Below are 19367 nucleotides of genomic sequence, written 5' to 3'. Positions count from 1 at the left end.
TCACCATTCGAGTCGCTTTATTCTTCTCTTACACCCATTGGCTGGCAGTCGCGGCCAATCAAGTGTTGGCTGCCATTAGCTCTGTATCCCGCACTCTCCATACTCCTCCCCCCCTACCCCAGATCAGGGTCTCCCTGCCTACTTTAATCCCTCTCACCAACGGGAAACCCTGGCCCACTCCGCACCCCCCCCCCCCCCAATTCCATCTGTCATAATGGAGAAGTCTAATTGTCTGAGTCCACTCCCCCTTGTGGACACAAATGAAAGATTTATTGGAGGAGTGACTACATTAACAATATCTGCGCCTCTTGCACTATATTTCCCCCACCATCATCAGTTATTCCCATTCTGTTCACTATCTATTTCTCCACTTTTATCTCCAGCAGCATATTGGTTTTGACTGTCCTCTGTTCCAAGCTCAACAGGGGGCAGACTAAATAACAGAACACCACATGAAAAGGCACTTTGAAGTGAATAAATCAAAGTTCCACAGGCAGCTACTTAGATGAGCCATTTTAATACCCATCAGCACAATGTGGCAACGCCTCTCCCAACAATATCACTCTCTCCCGACAAAGTTTGGAGAGTTGCCCTTTTATATGTGAGAGTTTTCTCAAAGCAACATGAAACCACTCCCTAAGAAAACAGAAGCCAGGCGAGTGTTTGCAAAAAAAAAAAGGGGGGGGGTTGAAGCATTATGACAAAATAGGGGTTGATGACAGAATTAAATCCCAACTCGTTAGACACTTGAAAATGGTGCATAGACCTTTCCCACAGTGGACAGTGTGCAAGTTTTGTGCATCAATTCCCGGGCTCTGTATGTTTGCTCATAGGCATGGGGAATCTCACATTAACATGGCGTGAAAAAAGGCTATATCTACAGTACTGCTTCAGGACTGTAATTAAAAACCCATGTGCATCAAAGTAACACATAAAAGTGCCACAAGGAGCACGGAACGTAGACCAGTGGATCAGACATGGCCTTGCGTCGGCAGGCTAATTTGAAAATGCATATTTGCAAATGCACATTGGTCTGGAGCCTCTCAGTTCCTTTTTTGACATACAATTGGAATTGTCAATGCCACAAATTGCCACAAATGCCTCCAGATGCAACTGGATACAGGCAGTCAGAGCAATGAAATGTGTGCCATACTGCTGAGTGACATGTACAAGCTGGGGAGGTGGTTGGTCGGTTTTCAAGGGGGAAAGGACGGAGCGCAAATTGTAGTAGACTACACAATTGTGTAGTCTGTCGCATTTTCACCCTCTGTGATGTTAGCTTGAGTTTGGAGGGAGCCAAACTCTTGACCACTGTGGTCGATCTGGATCATGTTTTGGAGCAAGCTCAGCAGCCGTCTTGTGTGAGATATTGCTTTGATGAATAATGTCAAAGGGAAATGAGGCCGTTTCAAAGCTGCCAATGTCAATGCCAAGCAGGTCCGATATCAGAGCAGCAGCACAAAGTAAATATGTTCTCTGATCAACAACTGTGGAGCGTCGCAAAAACTTTGTGAGTTAAGTTAAGCAAAGTTAACCAAGTATTTAACCTTTTCATCCCTCAAAGAACTAGAGGCTTCCCTCGCAAAGATGTACACTTTCAAGACTGTCATGACTCCTGTTTGTTTTGTTCTTGTTTCTGGTTTTTGGTTTCTTGTATTTGATTTACATCCTTGTATCTTGTCTTGTGTTTATGTTTTGCTTTCTTCATGTCTTGTGTCTCATGTTTTGATGTTCCATGCCCTCTTGTGTCCTTTCAGTTTCTCCTATGTTCTCCCCTCTGGCTCCCTCTGTCTGTTGTCTTGTTCCCTCCTGGTCTGTTCCTCTGTGCTCCTCCCCCTCGTTATCACACCTGGTTTCCTTCCTCCTCTCTCTCCTCACCTGTGCCTCGTCATGTCATTAGTGTCTGTGTACTTAGTCTCTGTGTTTCCCCTCACTCTTTGTCTGGTCATTGTATTCTGTCTTCTGTTCTCTGTCTGATCCTTGCTCCTGATCCTTGCTCCTGATTCTTGTTCATGTTCCTGTTTGGTAGGTTTTGGATTTATTTTGTATTTTGTTCTGTTTGATTTCGTACTTTGATTTGAACTTTGTATTTTTTTTTGCTTTGCTACTTTGACTCGTTCTTAGTTGTTACTTTGTTTTTCCATCCCTGCTCGTCCGCTTTTGGTTTTTGTATACAGCTTTTCAATAAAGCTCGCCTTTTGTTCTCCTTATCTTGCCTCCAGTAACTGCATTTGGGTCCACCTTCCCTTCCATAGTTTTCCCCTTTACCTCGACCTGACACAAGACAGCATGAGCAAATGGATCAAGACAACATGCAGTCTTTGGCCCTTCATTCTGCTGAATGGGACCACTGCTTTGTAGAGTTCGAAGAAATCGGGTTGTGCAAAAAGTGTTTTGTGTGGGGGAAAAATAAAGGTGGACCCCATCTTCTCCTGCAAGTCAGTGCAAATATCATTTGGAAAGGCCATGCGACATGCAGGTGCACATTCCTGGCACATCATTACGCAAAATAAACTCCCTATTTCGACTCGTTATCTTCCATTGAGCAGCTCTGAAAGGGAAATGATTCTCACAAACTTCTCCTGCTGTAGAATGGTCTAGGTTTCCACACAACTGTCTTAAAGGAAAAAGTATGCTTCACTTTGGTGATAAAGCTACTACAGATTTTGCCGACGATCGTTATTGGTAGATGAAAAGCCCTTCTGAAGGTTGTGTGATGTCTGACACTTGGCTGACATCAGACAGTAAGCATTTTTTGCAGGCTGTGTGTGTGTGTGTTATACAGCACCGTATGGACAGTGCTAAAATAACAGCAAGCACACTTGTGTAGCATTATAAGCCATATTTTGCTGCTGACAAGTACTTAATCTGCTCTCCATTTCAACACGAGAGTGATACAAGTACACACAAATGTACAAACACACACAAATTAACGCACACACACACACTGCTGATTGCCAGAAGCCCATTTAAAGAGTGATGTTCCTCAGCCTTACTGCAGGCACAGCTCCAGGTTGATTACTGCTGAGTGCCGCGTAGCTCAGGCATGACTGACTTCCTGGCACACAGACGTTTGACCAGCTTACAATTTTTACAACCGCATGATCGGTTTCATTTCAGTGTTTAGTAAGTTACGGCTCTGCTGAGATGATGCCAGACTGGCTACAGGTGCCACCCGAGCATAAAAAGCTTTTCACTTACATCTCAAACGGCCGAATAACTTCAGATCGGCATGAGTTAAAAAAAGAAAAATACTTTGAATGCCACCTTCGACGGAGACACGGATAGACCGCGAGAAAAGAGCAACTGCTGTGCTGTGAACGTGCTTCAATCTGTGTTTCCTGAATCTTGTTTGTGAATGACTTTATGTCTGTCTCCTTGGTAACACTGTTAGCCAGTGTTTGGGCTACGGTCAGCAAGAGGCAGACTGTAATTAATAATCAGGTTAGAGCGAGAGGATATCGAAGCGCTCTCGAGGCTGCTGCTGCTGCTAAATTCCGAGCTAGTGAGAGGGACAGAAATACACACAAGCACACACACACACACACACACACATGCACATGCACATAATTGTTGATAGTGAAAGAGGTTTGGGAATAAGAGACTGATAAGTATGCTTGAAGGTGAGCCACTGGGCTGTTTCATACAATGAGGGTTAACAAGAGGCTGCTGCAATCTCACCGTGATGGGAGCACACTCAACCGCAGACAAGCTAGTGTTAATCAGCCAACCAACCAGCTACTAGCTCCCTGTCAAGTGTGTGTGTGTGTGTGTGTGTGTGTGTGTGTAATTAAGCATCAAACTTGTAAGTAGTCACAAATACAGACTCTTGGAGAGGAGACGGTCCCCGCCCCCCTCCTCGAGTATTAGTCACATCTGTTAAAAACGTCTATCAGTCACTCTGTCATCACTTAAGTCTGTGTTTATGTGCGTGTCCATGTGTTTCTTTGTTTTCCACCAGAGAAGCCCCATCTGGTGGTGACATCGTCCCCATTTATGGACAATGGGATGGACCCAGTGCCACCTGTATCAGCGTTATCAAAGTTATATAGGGGATGTGCCATTTATCCTGACAGGCAGAGAACTTGATTTATGGCTTTTTATTGTTTGTTGTCAGACAATCTCAGGCATAAAGAGATTTGTTTCAGAGGGGCGGAGGCCCTCTGGGTATTATTTGATTTGTTTCATATTTGCATGAACCTGATTCTAATATGCCCTGTTAGCCCAAATTGATTCCTGGTACAGCTGTCACTTTTTACCCATGCTGGAGGCATAACTCCAGGGATGGCAATGTTGGACGGTCTACCACTTTTGTCAAAACTGAAAATATCTCAAAACAATTGGATGGATTCCCATAAAATGTTTTATAGACAATTTGGTACCCAGATGCTTTATCATCCTGGCCTTGGTGACCCTCTGATTTTTGCTGATTTTTAACATTTTGAAAATTTTGAAAACATCTAAACAACTTACTAGCTCACTATTAAATCATCAAATTTGTTGATACATGATGATAACACACACACACACACACACAAACACAGAGTACAGTAATGTTAGCTAGCTATAAAGTAGGCTAGTTTGTTGATATGTCATAATAACACATAACGTTACTGTTCCAAACAATTTGGATAAAACACACCCACACATGAATGTGCAAGTATGTTGCTGAAACATATCAAATATTTTGTGAAGTAAAAAATGAAGATAACACTTACATGGAAAGTGTTATGGCCACACTAAATATATTCCTGACGGCCACAGTTCATACAAATGCATATAGGAAAAATGCATGCGGGTCATTTTTGACCCACATATGGAAGCTTAGGGTAGTAATGCAAAACAAAATAATTCAAAATTTGAAATGACATGACATCAAAGCTGGTTTTAGCTGGTATAGCGGGATATGAAATGATAACAATTTCTCTTCATGAGGATATTGCAAGAAAATAACCTCACCTCACTTCTCACATCTATGAGTCAGACTCCCACATTTGTTAAAGTGCGCTGGTGGGATGAGCTGACAGCATCGTGTCACCACACTCTGGGTTGTTAAAGAAGTTAGTGTTATAAAATATTGATGCACATGTGTAGTAGAAGTATAAAATGTGGGGAAAGGGCATTTAAAAACACAGTTTTTTCAGTGTTTTTCATCAGATTTGAATGCTAATTCTTTACAAACAGGTTTTAAGTCTGACTGACCACTGAAAGCAAAGTTATGGCTCTATTCCCATTCAGATAGAGGTTTATAGTCTTTTTAGCCTGAATATTTGCAATTAACAAGCCCACTAACATGCTAAAGTAAGGTGGAGGGCATGGTAAATATAGCACCTGCGAAACATAAATATTCCAGCATTGTCATTGTGTGGTCCCAGTTTAGTCTGGCCTCTTTTACGCCTTATTTCTTCAGTGTGAGCTTGCAGGCCTCTTTAAGGTCAGTATGACAACTGAATGACCCACTTTGCCAGTTCACCAGTGCTGTTAACTGGCATTCTTGTTCTTAGTCTTCGGTGAGTTTTGGCAGGTCACATTGACAATGTCCAAAACACAGAGAGTGTCTGGGACAGACTGAAAGGGAAAGAAAGACTGGTCAAGGACTTTGAGGAAGGAAAACATGGAGCCCAACGGTCTTTTCAACACCTTCCGGTCTCTCTTGCAATACATTTTGCGGTCCCTAATAAAAAAACTCACAATATATTGTGAGTGAACACAAAAGTATGCAAGGGGATAGCAAAAGTATTTGAGAAAAAAATGATTCCAACGTAACTCGTGGGGAGTCCATTGGAGGAAGACAAACAGTGTGCCACACAGAAGAGGATAAAGACTTCTGTGCAGGCAAAGGATGAGACATGAAGAAAATATAAGACAGTACAGGTGGCGGAGTTATAGAAAACCTGAGTCCCACCTGCTTCCCCTTTGTATCTTGAACTTATGGTGTTTCTTAAAGGATGTTTGTTCCACTGGACTTCTTCAAGCTGTGATGTTGTGGTAGTTTATCTTTTTTTCTGTGATGGGACCTCAGTTATATTGACCATCAACAAATCACTGCATGAAGAACATTCTTGTCAACCCTCCCGATTTTCCCATGAGTCTCTGGTATTTCACTGCCCTTCTCTAATTTCCCTCTATAAGGTTAACAATTCTCCTGTATTTGTCACAATTTCACACTTTTACCCCTTTTAGTTATCACAACTTACTTAGTAAGAGACATACAGAGAGATGGAAAAGAGAAAGATTATCAAAACAAATTTCAGATGTCCTGCAGAGAAGAGTTCCTGTTACTTTCTGAAAGTAAGGGCCTCACAATTTCAGACAGGTAAAATCAAACAGGTTGTTATTTAAAGTGCTTTTTATATCCAGCACCTTAAACAGTGACTCTATCTTGCAGTAATGTCATTGCCTCTTGAAATTATGATATGTAAATCAGCTGATAATTCAAAGCTAACTTTAAATGTTACTGTGTTCACTGGGAAATGTATTCCGAACCTCTTTGTCCTGTGCTCAGCCCAGCGTACGCCTTCACCTCCTTTACATTATTTAAAGCACAAAGGGTATTTCTCGACGCCGCCCTCTCCTCTCTTCCTTCACTTTTCTCTTTGCTCTGCTTGCCTTTTATCTGCTCCACTGATCTCTTCTTTACCTTTCTCACTTTCACATCTCCCCACTCCTCTGTCTGCATATTCTCTCTTCTCCATCCCTGTATTCGTTCCCACATGGCCTTCCTCCTCTTGCTTCTCCCTCATCTCTCCACTCCTTGCCTGGCTTCACTTCTTCTTCTTCTTCTTACTCTTCTTCTTCTTCTTCTTCTTCGTTTCCTCCTTCCCCTCCCCCTTTTCACCATCCTACCATCCTTCCCTCTCATTTCCCTCCATCCCTCTCTGCTGCCGCCACCCCTCCTCTCACCACCTCCGTTCACCCTCTTGATGATTGCCGAGCACATTTCATTTGACATGAAGACAAAGGGCTGAGTACACATGTGGTTTCTCTGCAAGTCCTGTGTAATATGAAATATTAATGTAGGCATAATTTGGCTCCCCGCATGAGGGGCAGAGGTGGGGGCGGTGGGGGCCTCATAATCACCAGTGACTGCTGCTTCCTTCCCCAAAGGATGGTAAGGCTGTCAGGTTGGATTGACGAACAGTATAGATAACAACAACAGAATGCTTACTGTTGGCGGCTACTGTGGCCTATTTCTGTCTCGGTATTTAATGGTTGTATTGGCTCGCTGCCCGACTTACTGAGGCAGCTCTCCTCCCCGTCAGGCTTTTTTAGGAGTTAAAGGTGCACTGTGCAGCATTTTCAACCATCAACAGTCATGGTCAAATTGGTTGTGATGGACTGGTATAATTAGCATATACAATTGGATGCCTCTTTCGCACACCAGTGGGTTTTTCTTGTCTTATATTTGCTGTGAGCCACGTTGCTGCAATGAACACAATATTACAGCCTCTTCCCCCCTCCATCTGCTCCGTCTGTTTCCTTTCACTTCACTATCATACCACCATACTTGTGAAGATTACTTGCGTAAAAAGTTGTTGTAGTGAACCAGTGTCTATCACACATGGGGGGAAAATGATCATTCATTTGGATCATATCTCTGGACAACTCCTGACTCCAGAGTTGCAGGAGTCGTAAAAACCCAAAGTAAGGTTTTCACTTCTGGTTCCCTCGTCTTGAAAGCAGTGGTTATTTTGAATAGGTTCTCAGTTAGATGCAGGAAAAAAAGGTTTGTGGTTAATAAGCTTACAGTAAGAGATTTTCATATTTTGCTCTACTACAAAGAAAGTTGTCGAGGACTTTGAACATCATCTTGGCCGACACAGAAGCATATTGAACGACAGTGTAGTTCGCTTGTTGCCTAAATTTAGCTCTTTATTTCTGGCAATAGCATTTTCACTAAACGGCAAAAACCACAAAACTGTTGTTAAAATGTGTGTGATTATCTTCTCAAACTAAAAAGTTGAAGTGTCATGCATTTAAAACGAAGAATTTAATTGTGCAATTATCGAAAATCCGATGAAGAATTCCGTAGGCCTTTTGTAGAGGTAACTAGGGCGATGTTAACTTGTTAGCCTGCGTGCTTCACTTCTGTTAGTGTCGAGCAACTACCTCCTCGTAAAGATATCTGGCTCTTAAACTGCCAAATGCTCCACTATGTTCACCAGCTGGTTGTGCCTTTGCACCCTTGTCTGATTGCACCAGGTTTTTAACTAAGGACCTTCTGATTATAGCCTATAGCACATTTGATGAAAGCAAAAAAAGTAAAGCTTTTGGTAACACGACCACAACTAAGCTCCAAAAGATGCTAAAACACCACAGAGGACTGAGGGGAATTGCATTAGCATTTCCAATGTTGCTGTGTACTGTGAAAGGGGTACACAATACCAACACAAATGTTATTGGGGCAGCTGTAAATATATTTAAATAATACTGTGCTATGCCTGTTTGACCACAATTGACTCTTAAATTAGCTAGTTCTATTTCAGTAGCACAGTTCCATTGGAAGAAATAAGCTGCAGAGGTATGCCACTGTTGGTAATGTGGGTTATACATTAAGAAACAATACGTTCAACCAGAAATAAAGCCTGTTTTGGAAATCATCTTTCACAAACTAAACAATACTTCCCGAAAAGATTTTACAGAGGCAGTAAAAACTAGCCTCGGCCGTCAGCTGAACAAGCACACGTTCCAACATGTGACTGGAGTATGCGCTTGTGTCCTGTGGCCGTCGTGGTGTCACCTGCAGCAGATCCAGTCCGTCCGCCTCTGCCTCGCTCTTTGACTAAATCACTTTGACGCATTATGATGTGCCTAATCAATTATCCCACATGTTCATCTCTCTATATTACACAGCACAACATTTTTGCATCAAAGCCAAGTATGCACGCACGCACGCAAACAAACACACACACGCACATGCATACACACACACACACACACACACACACACACACACACACACACACTCTCCTGCCACACAGACACATACACACACTTTTCTCATGGGAACTAGCTTTTGCGCCCTCTCTTTCCTCTCTCACTCTCTCCCTTACACACACACGCGCGAGCTAGGTGTCACCACGCACACACACGGACAAAGTCACAGTTTGTCTTTCACATGTTTAATTCTCTCTCTCTCTCTCTCTCTGTATATATATATATACATGAATACATACTTTTTCTCTTTCGCTCTTTCTTTCACACTCACTCACTCACTCACAAAGACAGAAGCATACAAGTCTCTCACACGCCCACATAAACACACACACACACGCGCGTGCGCTAACACGCACACACACGGGCTACAGTTGCATCACTAGTGAATTACCATGCCGTTCCGCGTTATTAAACATGACACTCGGCCCAGATAATGGAGCCTTTCTTCATCTCAATTTGGAAGGCTAATCTTATTGCTTTGATTAGCAGCAGCTTCATTTGCATATCAAGGCCTCCCCTCCTTTAATTCCTCCATCGCAAATCCCCTCTTTATAGCTGTAGATAAAAGGAATCTATCTATATGTATCTTTCTTTAGAATCTTTTCTTCCTTCCCCCCGTCCGACTCTCTTGTTCTCTGTTAACTCCATGTTCATTTGCTCATATTCTTGCATTTTCTCTTCTTGTTTTCTGTAGTCATTGTCGGCTCAGCTAGGTCATCTTTATTTCTCTCCTTCTACACATGAATGGAAAAAGATGCCTATCATAAAATAAGAACAGACACAAAAGTAAAGCATGACTTCATCGCAATGTGATTGGGCTCATCACGTAATGGCCCATAATCCTGGTTACTTATTGTCAAGAGGGATTCACACTCAATGAACTAAGCTCAGTAAAAAAGGGAACGTTTCAGCAAAAGTTTAAATTACAGCCTACTATTAAATTGTAACCACAAGGTCACAACTTCACAATAAACTTCAACGGCTGCACTTTGAACACTATTCACTGCAGTGAACGGTTGGATTTGGTTTGACCTTGAGACAAATAAAGCCAAACAAACTGACAGAATGATTGCTAATGTTATAACTCCAGCACATTCTGCATAAAGTCTGATAAAGTTTTGATGGCTTTGGTGCTTAACAACAGCGTCATTACTTTTGCACACTGATAATTTTAAGATATAGCCTATCACTAAATAGGATCACAGTATGACCTAAATGAGGGGGGTTATCATCTTACTTTCAGGCCAGCAATCAATGCAAATTAAAAGACAGCTGCACTCACAGAAAAGCACATATGCTTTCATATATTATTCACCGTGTGTAATAAAGGTCAATTTCTGCATTACAAGCTTTGAGTGGATATATGTTCAAATAAAAGCATGACGACGGGGTAAAGATCTGGGCGTCTAATAAAAGTCTTTAATATATTGTATCTGTGAAGCCATGCAACATATTTCAAAGCTTAAAAGCGACAAACTGCAGCTTATCGAAAGCAAACAATGACACAAATAAATTTTATATAGTGTATATGTTTACAGTTTGGATATAATTTGCACACACCAGTTACCTAAAATTAGGACTTGAAATTAGCACCAGGCAGTATTCTGGGACAGAAACTGTCACTGATCATTATCAAAGAATGAATTGACTGAGTATTATGACAAATTAATACTTTGGATACTGATTTTCAATAGGTCAACCAAAAAGCAATATTCAGTAATGATTTGCTCAGCTCCATGCAGATGTGAAGTCGAGTGAAGTTTCATAGTCAGTAAAATATTTCTGGAGCTTCACAGCCAGGCAGCATTGTAGCATTTCTCCTTAACAGCTGATGTAGACGGGGACTTGTTATAAATCATTACAAAAACGAACCGAAAAAACAAACAAACAAACAAACAAAAAAAACAAACACAAAATTACTCTGGACATCTTATCCCACATAATCAAAATTCTCTGGAACCCCCAAGATACCTAATTATTTGGAAAGACATTACTTACACCCTTTTCTGGGCTGAAATCTTCTCTGCATCTATGAAGCTAAAAGCATTAGCATGGACTCATCAGATGTTGTTGCACAAGCTCTACAGCATGCAGCATGTTGAAGGTGTTAATGGCGTCTTCTCAAATCAATTTAGGACTTTCAGAAACTTGGATTACGTCAGATGAGCTCTATGAAGCCATCTTTTTTAAAGTATTTTTTGAAGTTTTAAAACAAGTCCCCATCTGCTTCAGTTGTTTAGGTATATGCTACAATGCTGTTTTGCTGTGAAGCTCAAGGAAATTTGACCAAAACTTTTCCATCCATATGAGTCACTTGAGTTGATTCATTTTTTGGAGGAACTTTTCCTTTAATCCATAATAATATGCTATGATTTAATTATTCATATCTCGTATTCAACCTGAATCTGCAAAGTAATCAGTAACAATGTAATGTAGTGCCAAATTCACCATGTCACACATATGTGAAAACTGTAATTACGGTGAGTTCTTGAGTAAATTTATTCAGTTACATTCCACCAGCAGTGCTGTTAAAACTATTGTAGTAGAACATAAAGGAAGATCACTTAAGATTACTGCAGAATGTTAACACAGAACATAGAACCTTGGTAAATCACATAAAGAAATGTACAAAGCAAGTTCATATAGTCCTGTCATATAACCTGAATATAAAGCCAAAATAAAAGCTGCATCTTCAAGCATGTTCCCTAAGATAAAAACAAAAAAAGCTAAAGGTCAACCTGAGCCTGATGTCATGTCACACTGCAGAACCCTTTCATCCTGGTGTTAAAAACTCTAAAGCTGCTGTTGTGGGGGGTAACCGTGTTAAATCTGATGAGAAGTGTCTTTTTTTAAAACTGCATTTGTGCACTTCTGCGTGCTGACCTCTTTCATGTGAGTGTGAGTGAGAGAGACAGTAAAAAAAAAGAGTGAGATAGAGATAGTGGGTGTCTTTTATAGGATGTTGGCCAATATGATGTTTTATGTATCTATAAAGAGCTCCAAGGCCATGTTGACTTTTCATGGTTTAGAAACACGACTGGTGCTCTGTGAAAATGGCTGTATTGTGTGAAATCCAAGTTAAGTGCAGCATCAAAAGCTCTTACCTATTCACATTTTGTCAGAATTAAAAGCCCAAGGTGCTTCAGTCATGCAGTCACCTTAATGGACAACTTTTAGGGCCACCAGCATGTACAAGCAAGTTTTATACTGTAGCTCTGGTAACGGTGAGGCCATGTACTGTGGTTTCTAGAACGCAGATTTGTTGGTTTTTTTGTCAGTAGTTTACTGTTTTTATTAACTTCAGTTACTAGTTACATTTAGATTGCAACTTTTCACCTCCCTTTCCAGTGAAAAGCCTGTGCATCTCAAAACCTATTTGGAGCCCATTACTTTGTGGGTTGAGAAAATGCTCCTACTTAAAGAGACAAATAGTCCCTTCTTGGATCAGCTGGAAAATACACTGTCGCAAAACTGAAAACCGTTTTTCTGAGCTTGTGAAAAGTTGACATCTTGGAGATGCTTGGTCCCTTACAGAATGGCAAAGCCACAACGTATGATGATCTTATGCAATTTGATACATCGCTGCACATTAGAATACCAAACAGCATATAAGGCACTTAAATTAGCACAGCCTTATACAGCTACAGCAGTAATATACATAATACACATGAGTGAAGCAGTAATAATAGATAAACACTGCAACATTTTACTGCTCAGTGACTTAATGTACATTTTGCTAATTATAATCGTACCTAAGTTAGGTTTTGAATGCTTGTAGTGGAGTGTTTTTCAGCGTGGTGTTAGATCTGTTATCTAAGTTCTGATAACTGCTCCCACCACTGCATTCACTATACCCCCATTGCAATGATATGACCTGGCCACCAGGCCTCAGGTGATGGGTGCATCAGTTATTCAACAACTTGAACTCAACAAGTTATGTGTGGGTATCTGAAGCCTGGTACGCCTTACTCCTTTGTGCCATAGCTGTCCATTGTTCTCCAAAGAATATTAAGGACACACCAAGAAGCCACACTGTTGCACTGTGCGAAGTGCTTCTTCAGTACTGTCGATTGTGATTCTGTCTTAGTGTCGACAATTCTATGAGTTATTATGTCATCAATATGAAACAGTGGGTTTGTGAACGATTACCAGAGAAAGGCTGGGAAGAAGGGTTTGCAGAGGATGTCAAAAATACAGAATGCTGCGAGCCTTATCTTTTACATGCCACTTAATTTGGGTTGCAGTGAGTGCAACATTAACACAAAAATGATTTATATTGTCAAACTGTTAAACTCTACCAGACAGGGTCACAAGATGACACTGCAATGCATGAGTCACATTGTTATTGTATTTAAGTGGTGCAAATCATCAAATCCTTGAAAGCAAACTGACACGGAGTGGACATGATTGACTTTTAGGCTCCTCACTTGTGTCTATTTGTGTCCCCTTACACAAACGATTCAGTTATAAAGCTGTGAAATGGCTCATATCAGGTTTCATTCCAGAGGTCTTTCAACCCCATCCTCTGAGAGAAGACCTTGAATGAGTATATGATGATCCTTTTTACAGGTCACACCATTCACAATGTAAGATAACAAACGACTTCAAATAGACGGATTATATTTTAAAACAAAGCTTTTTATTTGATTCCAGACACTGCGGCAGTAAAAGTGGAGGGCGCGACCATAAAGCCGCTGCGGGAGGGTTCATTGACCTGGAGGTGAGCTACCAGCGCGCCCTGAGGAAGCGTCAGCACTTTACTCACTGCTGGGGAGCTCCATAAACACCCGTTTATGCAGGTTAATGCCCTCTCCCCTTGTACTCATCATCTCCAGGTGTAATTGCTCTCTTGTGTCATCACATGCAGATGAGGGAGGTGGCGAGAGGTGCACAGTATATAAACAGGGAACCGACTCAGTCTCAGTACCTTTGCTCTTCCCTCAGCTTGCCTCAGCATCTCTGCTCTCACACCTCCACCCACCAACACCACTAAAATGGCCTTCGCTGGAAGATGGGAAACTGAGACCCAAGAGGGATATGATGCCTTCTGCAAGCTGCTCGGTGAGACAAACTCCATCTAATGAACAGCACATTTTACTTCTCTGCCATCTCCGTTTTTCCGGACTAATTTGTGCCATCATAACATCACTCTCTTTCTTTTCTTTGTCCCTCTTTAGGTATCCCCGATGACATCATTGAGAAGGGTCGTGACTACAAGCTGATCACGGAGGTCACCCAGGACGGCAATACCTTCTCCTGGACCCAGATCTATCCCACCAACGCCAAGGTCACCAACAACTTCACCGTCGGGAAGGAGTGTGACATGGAGACCATCGGAGGAAAGAAGTTCAAGGTGAGCTAGGAAAAGCATCAAGAACTGAAGGCAAAGAGGAGTGTACCCTGATTCCCTGTGTGATAATAAAATGTGCATTTTTCAGGCCACTGTGCAGATGGAGGGCAGCAAGCTGTGCGTGACCTTCCCCAACTACCACCACACCTCCGAGATCTGCGGCGGCAAGCTCGTGGAGGTAAACAGACTCACTGAGGCTTTTAGTGTTGAGGAGCAAATGCGATGACAGCAGTTATTATACTCGACACCCCGCAGAGATTATTAGAGTCATTAATGTTATATTTCTGTACCCAGGGATAGGCATATACTAAAGAGAGAAACAGTCTCAAACATAGAGTAGAGGAAATGATTGCATCTTAACAAGCAACCCCGCAGACTCATATTTAACCTCTTCAAACCACAGTCAGTGGGAGATGATTCTCTAAATCTTACATATTTGCGTTTCCATGTGGCTCCATTCCTTCTTCTTTAAGACACTTTCGAGAATCAACTTATACATCTCAGGAAAATGACAAAGTATTCAAAGGACGTCAAACATGTTGATTATGATCAAAAAGTGTTTAATACTGTGTGTTTGATTTTTTTTAAGTCTAAACATAGATTAAAAATGTCATATGATTATGGTTAGGAGAGCGTCGTTTTTAGTGCATTTTGTAAGTGAAGTCGTGAAAATATGTGTTTCAGTGTGGCTAATGACTGTCTTTTACTGTAGAAGTACATCAGTCACAAGCGAAAAATGCTTATAATAATTATCAAAAAATTGTTGGGATGCATCACATCTTCCATTTACATTTTTCTTACACTTGTGATAAGGAAGTATCAAAAGGCACTGATATAACATATTCCTCACTGTAATATTTCACTTTCTTTCTCTGTCTCTCTCCCTAGACCTCCAAAGCAGGCTCTGTGGTGCTGAAGAGAACCAGCAAGAAGCTGTAAATGTTCACTGACCTTAGACCTCTTACAGTTACAACAAGACCTCAGACCTGCAGCTACTGCAATTAATAAAAGAGCATGATACTAACATTCTGGTGTGCATGTGCGTGATTGTGTGTATCCCACTGTGGTGCAGCGCTTTAAAGGATAATGTGCGAACTTTAGACATAGAAAAGTCAGGGTCTGCTTTTTTGGAGAATAGAAGAGTTTATTCAACACTCAGGGGAAGGCTTCTGAAAATGCAACAGTTTCAACACGAGAGTCGGAGGATTGAGCTTTGCAGGGTCTGGCAGCAGATGAGGCAGGAAAAAAGAAAAAAGATGGAAATGTTTTGACATGGAAATGTTTTGACTCCTGGAAATATGCTTAACTCAAATGATATAACCTATTAGCTCAATGAAAAGTCTTTACAAAAGCTCCAGATTAGGGATGTATTTGTATCTCATCCATCTTCAGCCAGATGCACAATCAAACCAGACGTTGCCATAGTTATCAATTATTATCAAACTACTGTATTTACACACACAGTCACAGAAATCAATGGGTTTGAACTTAAGAGAACTATTTACAGAACTTCTTCTTCTTTTTTTTTTTTTATTTTAATTATAAACTTCAGTCAGCAACCCAATTGAGATTTCCCCTTCATCACAAGTATGGGTATTGAAACATCTTACTTGGATGATACTTCGTACTCATTTAGGGAATTTTAACTCTGCTTAATACTCATTTCAGCTGAGTACTCACTCAACTCTATTCCTTGGACACTGTTTGAGCCTCAGTAGCATCAACGCACACACATGTTTTCCATCAAAGACTGGCAGTGGCCATGCAGTTTGCCAAAAGATGCTTGATGTCATTAGTAAAAGACCATCACAGAGAGGATGACAACTATCTAGAGCTTTGTCAGCTATATTACAAATGCAGGTTGTAGGTGGACGAGTGAACGAGTCACTATTACTGCACAGTCATGCAATAATACTGTAATTCATGGAAGGGTTTTTTTTGTACTTTTAAACTGCTTTGATCAGCTTTTACAAAAGGACTACATCCAGGAAAACCTGTCTACATCTCATTAAAATAAATGTTGTTTTCTAAATCTAAACAGACAGCTGGACGGCTTTTCACCTGCAAAACCAAAGCCACAATGACTGGGCTGTGCTCTTATCAGCTGTTTGAACAGAAAACCTTCAGAAGGTGTCTTCCACTTTTAAAATGTTATATGTTTCAGTTTTTTATTTCATCTGTTTATGATGCAAGAAATCACACAAGGCAAGGTCAGTCGTTTATGAACATATAAACTAGCAAGTAAAGTCACCTGGAGTTTATTTAGTACACAGTTATGTCATGCACATATTGTAGAGGTGTTACAATTTGACATCATTTCAATGTCATTATTCTGAGACTGCATATCCAGAATGCATATTCACATAGGCAAACCTCATCTCTCATCTGTTGGAGGTGTGTGAGCATGGACCCCGTCATCCATTCATCCATTGTCAGTGAAAGTGTGATCAGTTCGGATTTGCTGCTGCAGAAATGCCGTCATCGCTGGAGAGTACAATGCATTAATCAGATGGCGGCCAGTATTCCCTGGAGATCTAGGTATCAGGTCTAAATTAAGCCTGATCCTAGTCAGTCATACTACATAAGGGATCTGGGATGGCAAGTCAGCTGAAAAAATTGCTGCCCATAAAATGATGTCATACTAAATGATGTGTGACATCATCAAACAGCCAGGACCATTTGACACCAATTTGTGAACCTCTCTGTCTTTGCGGAAGTTAGATGACGTTTAAACATGATTAAATCAATCTTCAAAACCTTCACATTTTAGGGAAACCTTTAGTTAGGAGAACTATTTTATAATTGGGAGCTACAAGAACATCACATATCATTGACTTAAAGCGTACATTTTATGTTGCTGGATCGATTAAGTTAACTTTTCATTAACTAATGGTTTTTTTTTTATAAAGCCTAATTTTAAGGGGCTGCCTCAGGGAGCACATGCATGATCTATGCTGTATGACCATTTCAGGTGCTGGGGGTTTCATTTAATCACAAAAATACTCCTTTTCTCTTAGATAATGTCAATTGGGAGGACGGTTTTTATGTGGGTGATTTACTTTGACGATGAAAGGCCTTTTCCACCCATTTAAATCAATACAAACTAATTCAGACCATGTGTGATTAAATATAGCACATGACATCTTCCTCTGTCTGTGTGCTGCTGTGCTGCAGTGGACTCAGTGCTGCCACTGGTGGATGGAAGCTATATTGTAGCAGCACTATTGATTAAAATGGTGCTCTTACTCACTGTATATTAGCTTGTTCATCTAACATCTTTACTTATTTCATTTTTTTTTTTGCCACACTGAGAGCATAAAATATTGTCCACTTGTCATCATCTCTTGTCCTTCTCTTTCCTACTTTCATTTTCTGTGCACCTCTCCTTTAATTCATCTCGCTCCTTTCTCACTATGTACTTTCCTTTCACCTTCCTGCTGATTCTCCTCTGCAGTCCCTTTTTCCTTTATCTGACTCTGTACTTTTCCATTCTCCTCTGTCCTCTCCCATCATGTCCTCTGTTTTTCTCCCCATCTTGTCTCACTCCACATCTACCCCATTTCTCCGTGGCTTCCAGCCAAGCAAATAATCAGTTAATTAACCAGCTCAGTCCCAGGATCATTGTAGCAGCTCTCAGAGGAGCACTGTAAAGGCTCTCATGTCTCTAAATTTACAGCTTCATTAAGTGGACTGGAGTAAGGTACAAATCTTTTGAATAAAATTGCCAGACTAGAGCCTCAGTGCGTGAGTGTTGGTGTGTGTATGTGTGTGCCTGTGCCTGTGTGCTGGCCTTGACTTAAGAGCTGGTGACTCAATAGCTCCCTAATGAAAACAAAATCTCAGTTTTTTGCCTCTGAGGTGGCGATTGTTTTGGTGTAATAATGAGATGTCCTCTCTTGCCGGCACCAATGCAATCAAGATCGTTCACTCCTGGAAAATTAGGGTTGGAAGGCAACAAGCAAGGTGTCATTTGAGCGTGTTTGTGTAGCTCAGCACTGGCGCAATCACTCTGCAATATCATTTCCTTTGTGCTCACAGACAAACAGGCCTAATTGGCTGTTTCCAAGGCTACTGTTTCTGATTGGCCATTCTGCCTTTTTCTGATTGGTCTCTATCTAGGCAACTAGAAGTGGAGAGAAATTGCTTGTTAACATCTTCTTGTTGTGTTTCTCTTTCTGTTTTTGTAATCGGTCACCTTCAAGCATACTTGGAACCAATCTATGACATGAACTGCCAATCCACAGAAACTAGTTTTTACGTCCCAGTGTTTCTGTAGTCCAGCTACTTGAAAGTGTTCTGAAGACACACCATACTTGTTTGTTTGTAATTTTACTTCAGTAACACTGCGTATTGCAGTAACATTTACAAAAACTATTTACAAAAACTATTTGTCAATTCAAGGTGACATCATGTGTGATACCACACATCTAACCACCTCACCTGGACCAAATTCACTGAGTTTGTCTGCCTGCGGGGTTTCCTCAAGGTGTCAACTTTCCAAAAACACGCAGGTTAAGTTTTAGCCCTGGCCCCATGACATAATGTTAGCAGTTACCATTTCTGCAGTCACCAGATATGCCCATAGTTGACATTTGTACCAAATGTGGTGCATCATGTTCACATCATGTGCTCATTAGCCATTGTTCATACCAAGAGGTAGAAGGGAAGGTGGTGCTATTACCTGGAAGACCTGAGAATCTTTCCAGCTTGAGATGACCTTCCACCTGGAAGTTGGACCATCTCCACCTGTGATTGTGTCAAGCAAAACAGTATTTTAGGCTAAACCAAGATGTTTTCCTAAACCTAACCAAGTGTTTTGTGCCTAAACCTAGCCAGAGCTTAAGCACAGCTTTGTGACAAGACAGACATGGAAAGGTCAACCTTAACAAACGTATAGTTTTAACATAGATAATCACTGAGTTTAAATGTATCTGTGGTTTTGCAGAAACCTACAAAGCTAACATTTATTCCAGCAATTGTGTTGTAAGTTCACAAGCAAATCTAAATTGTCCACAAGTGTGGAGGCCTTTACACCTCCTGACAGTTCTTGGGCGATTAATTGGCTCATCAGTATTTTCCA

General features: G+C 41.1%; 1 protein-coding gene across 1 annotated transcript; it reads left to right on the top strand.

Moving 5' to 3' along the window:
• The first annotated feature begins 13835 nt into the window (after nt 1-13835).
• Nucleotides 13836-15313, top strand: LOC119010584 (gastrotropin-like). The gene is made up of 4 exons (XM_037082829.1): nt 13836-13998; nt 14115-14290; nt 14376-14465; nt 15176-15313. Exons 1-4 carry the CDS (start codon nt 13932-13934, stop codon nt 15224-15226), a joined length of 384 nt encoding a protein of 127 aa, XP_036938724.1. The 5' UTR covers nt 13836-13931; the 3' UTR covers nt 15227-15313.
• Nucleotides 15314-19367: the final 4054 nt, after the last annotated feature.

This window comes from Acanthopagrus latus, chromosome 21, assembly GCF_904848185.1.
Source record: "Acanthopagrus latus isolate v.2019 chromosome 21, fAcaLat1.1, whole genome shotgun sequence".
Taxonomy (NCBI): domain Eukaryota; kingdom Metazoa; phylum Chordata; class Actinopteri; order Spariformes; family Sparidae; genus Acanthopagrus; species Acanthopagrus latus.
Note: the sequence above shows the minus strand (reverse complement) of the source record. Positions and strands in the feature narration are given on the sequence as shown.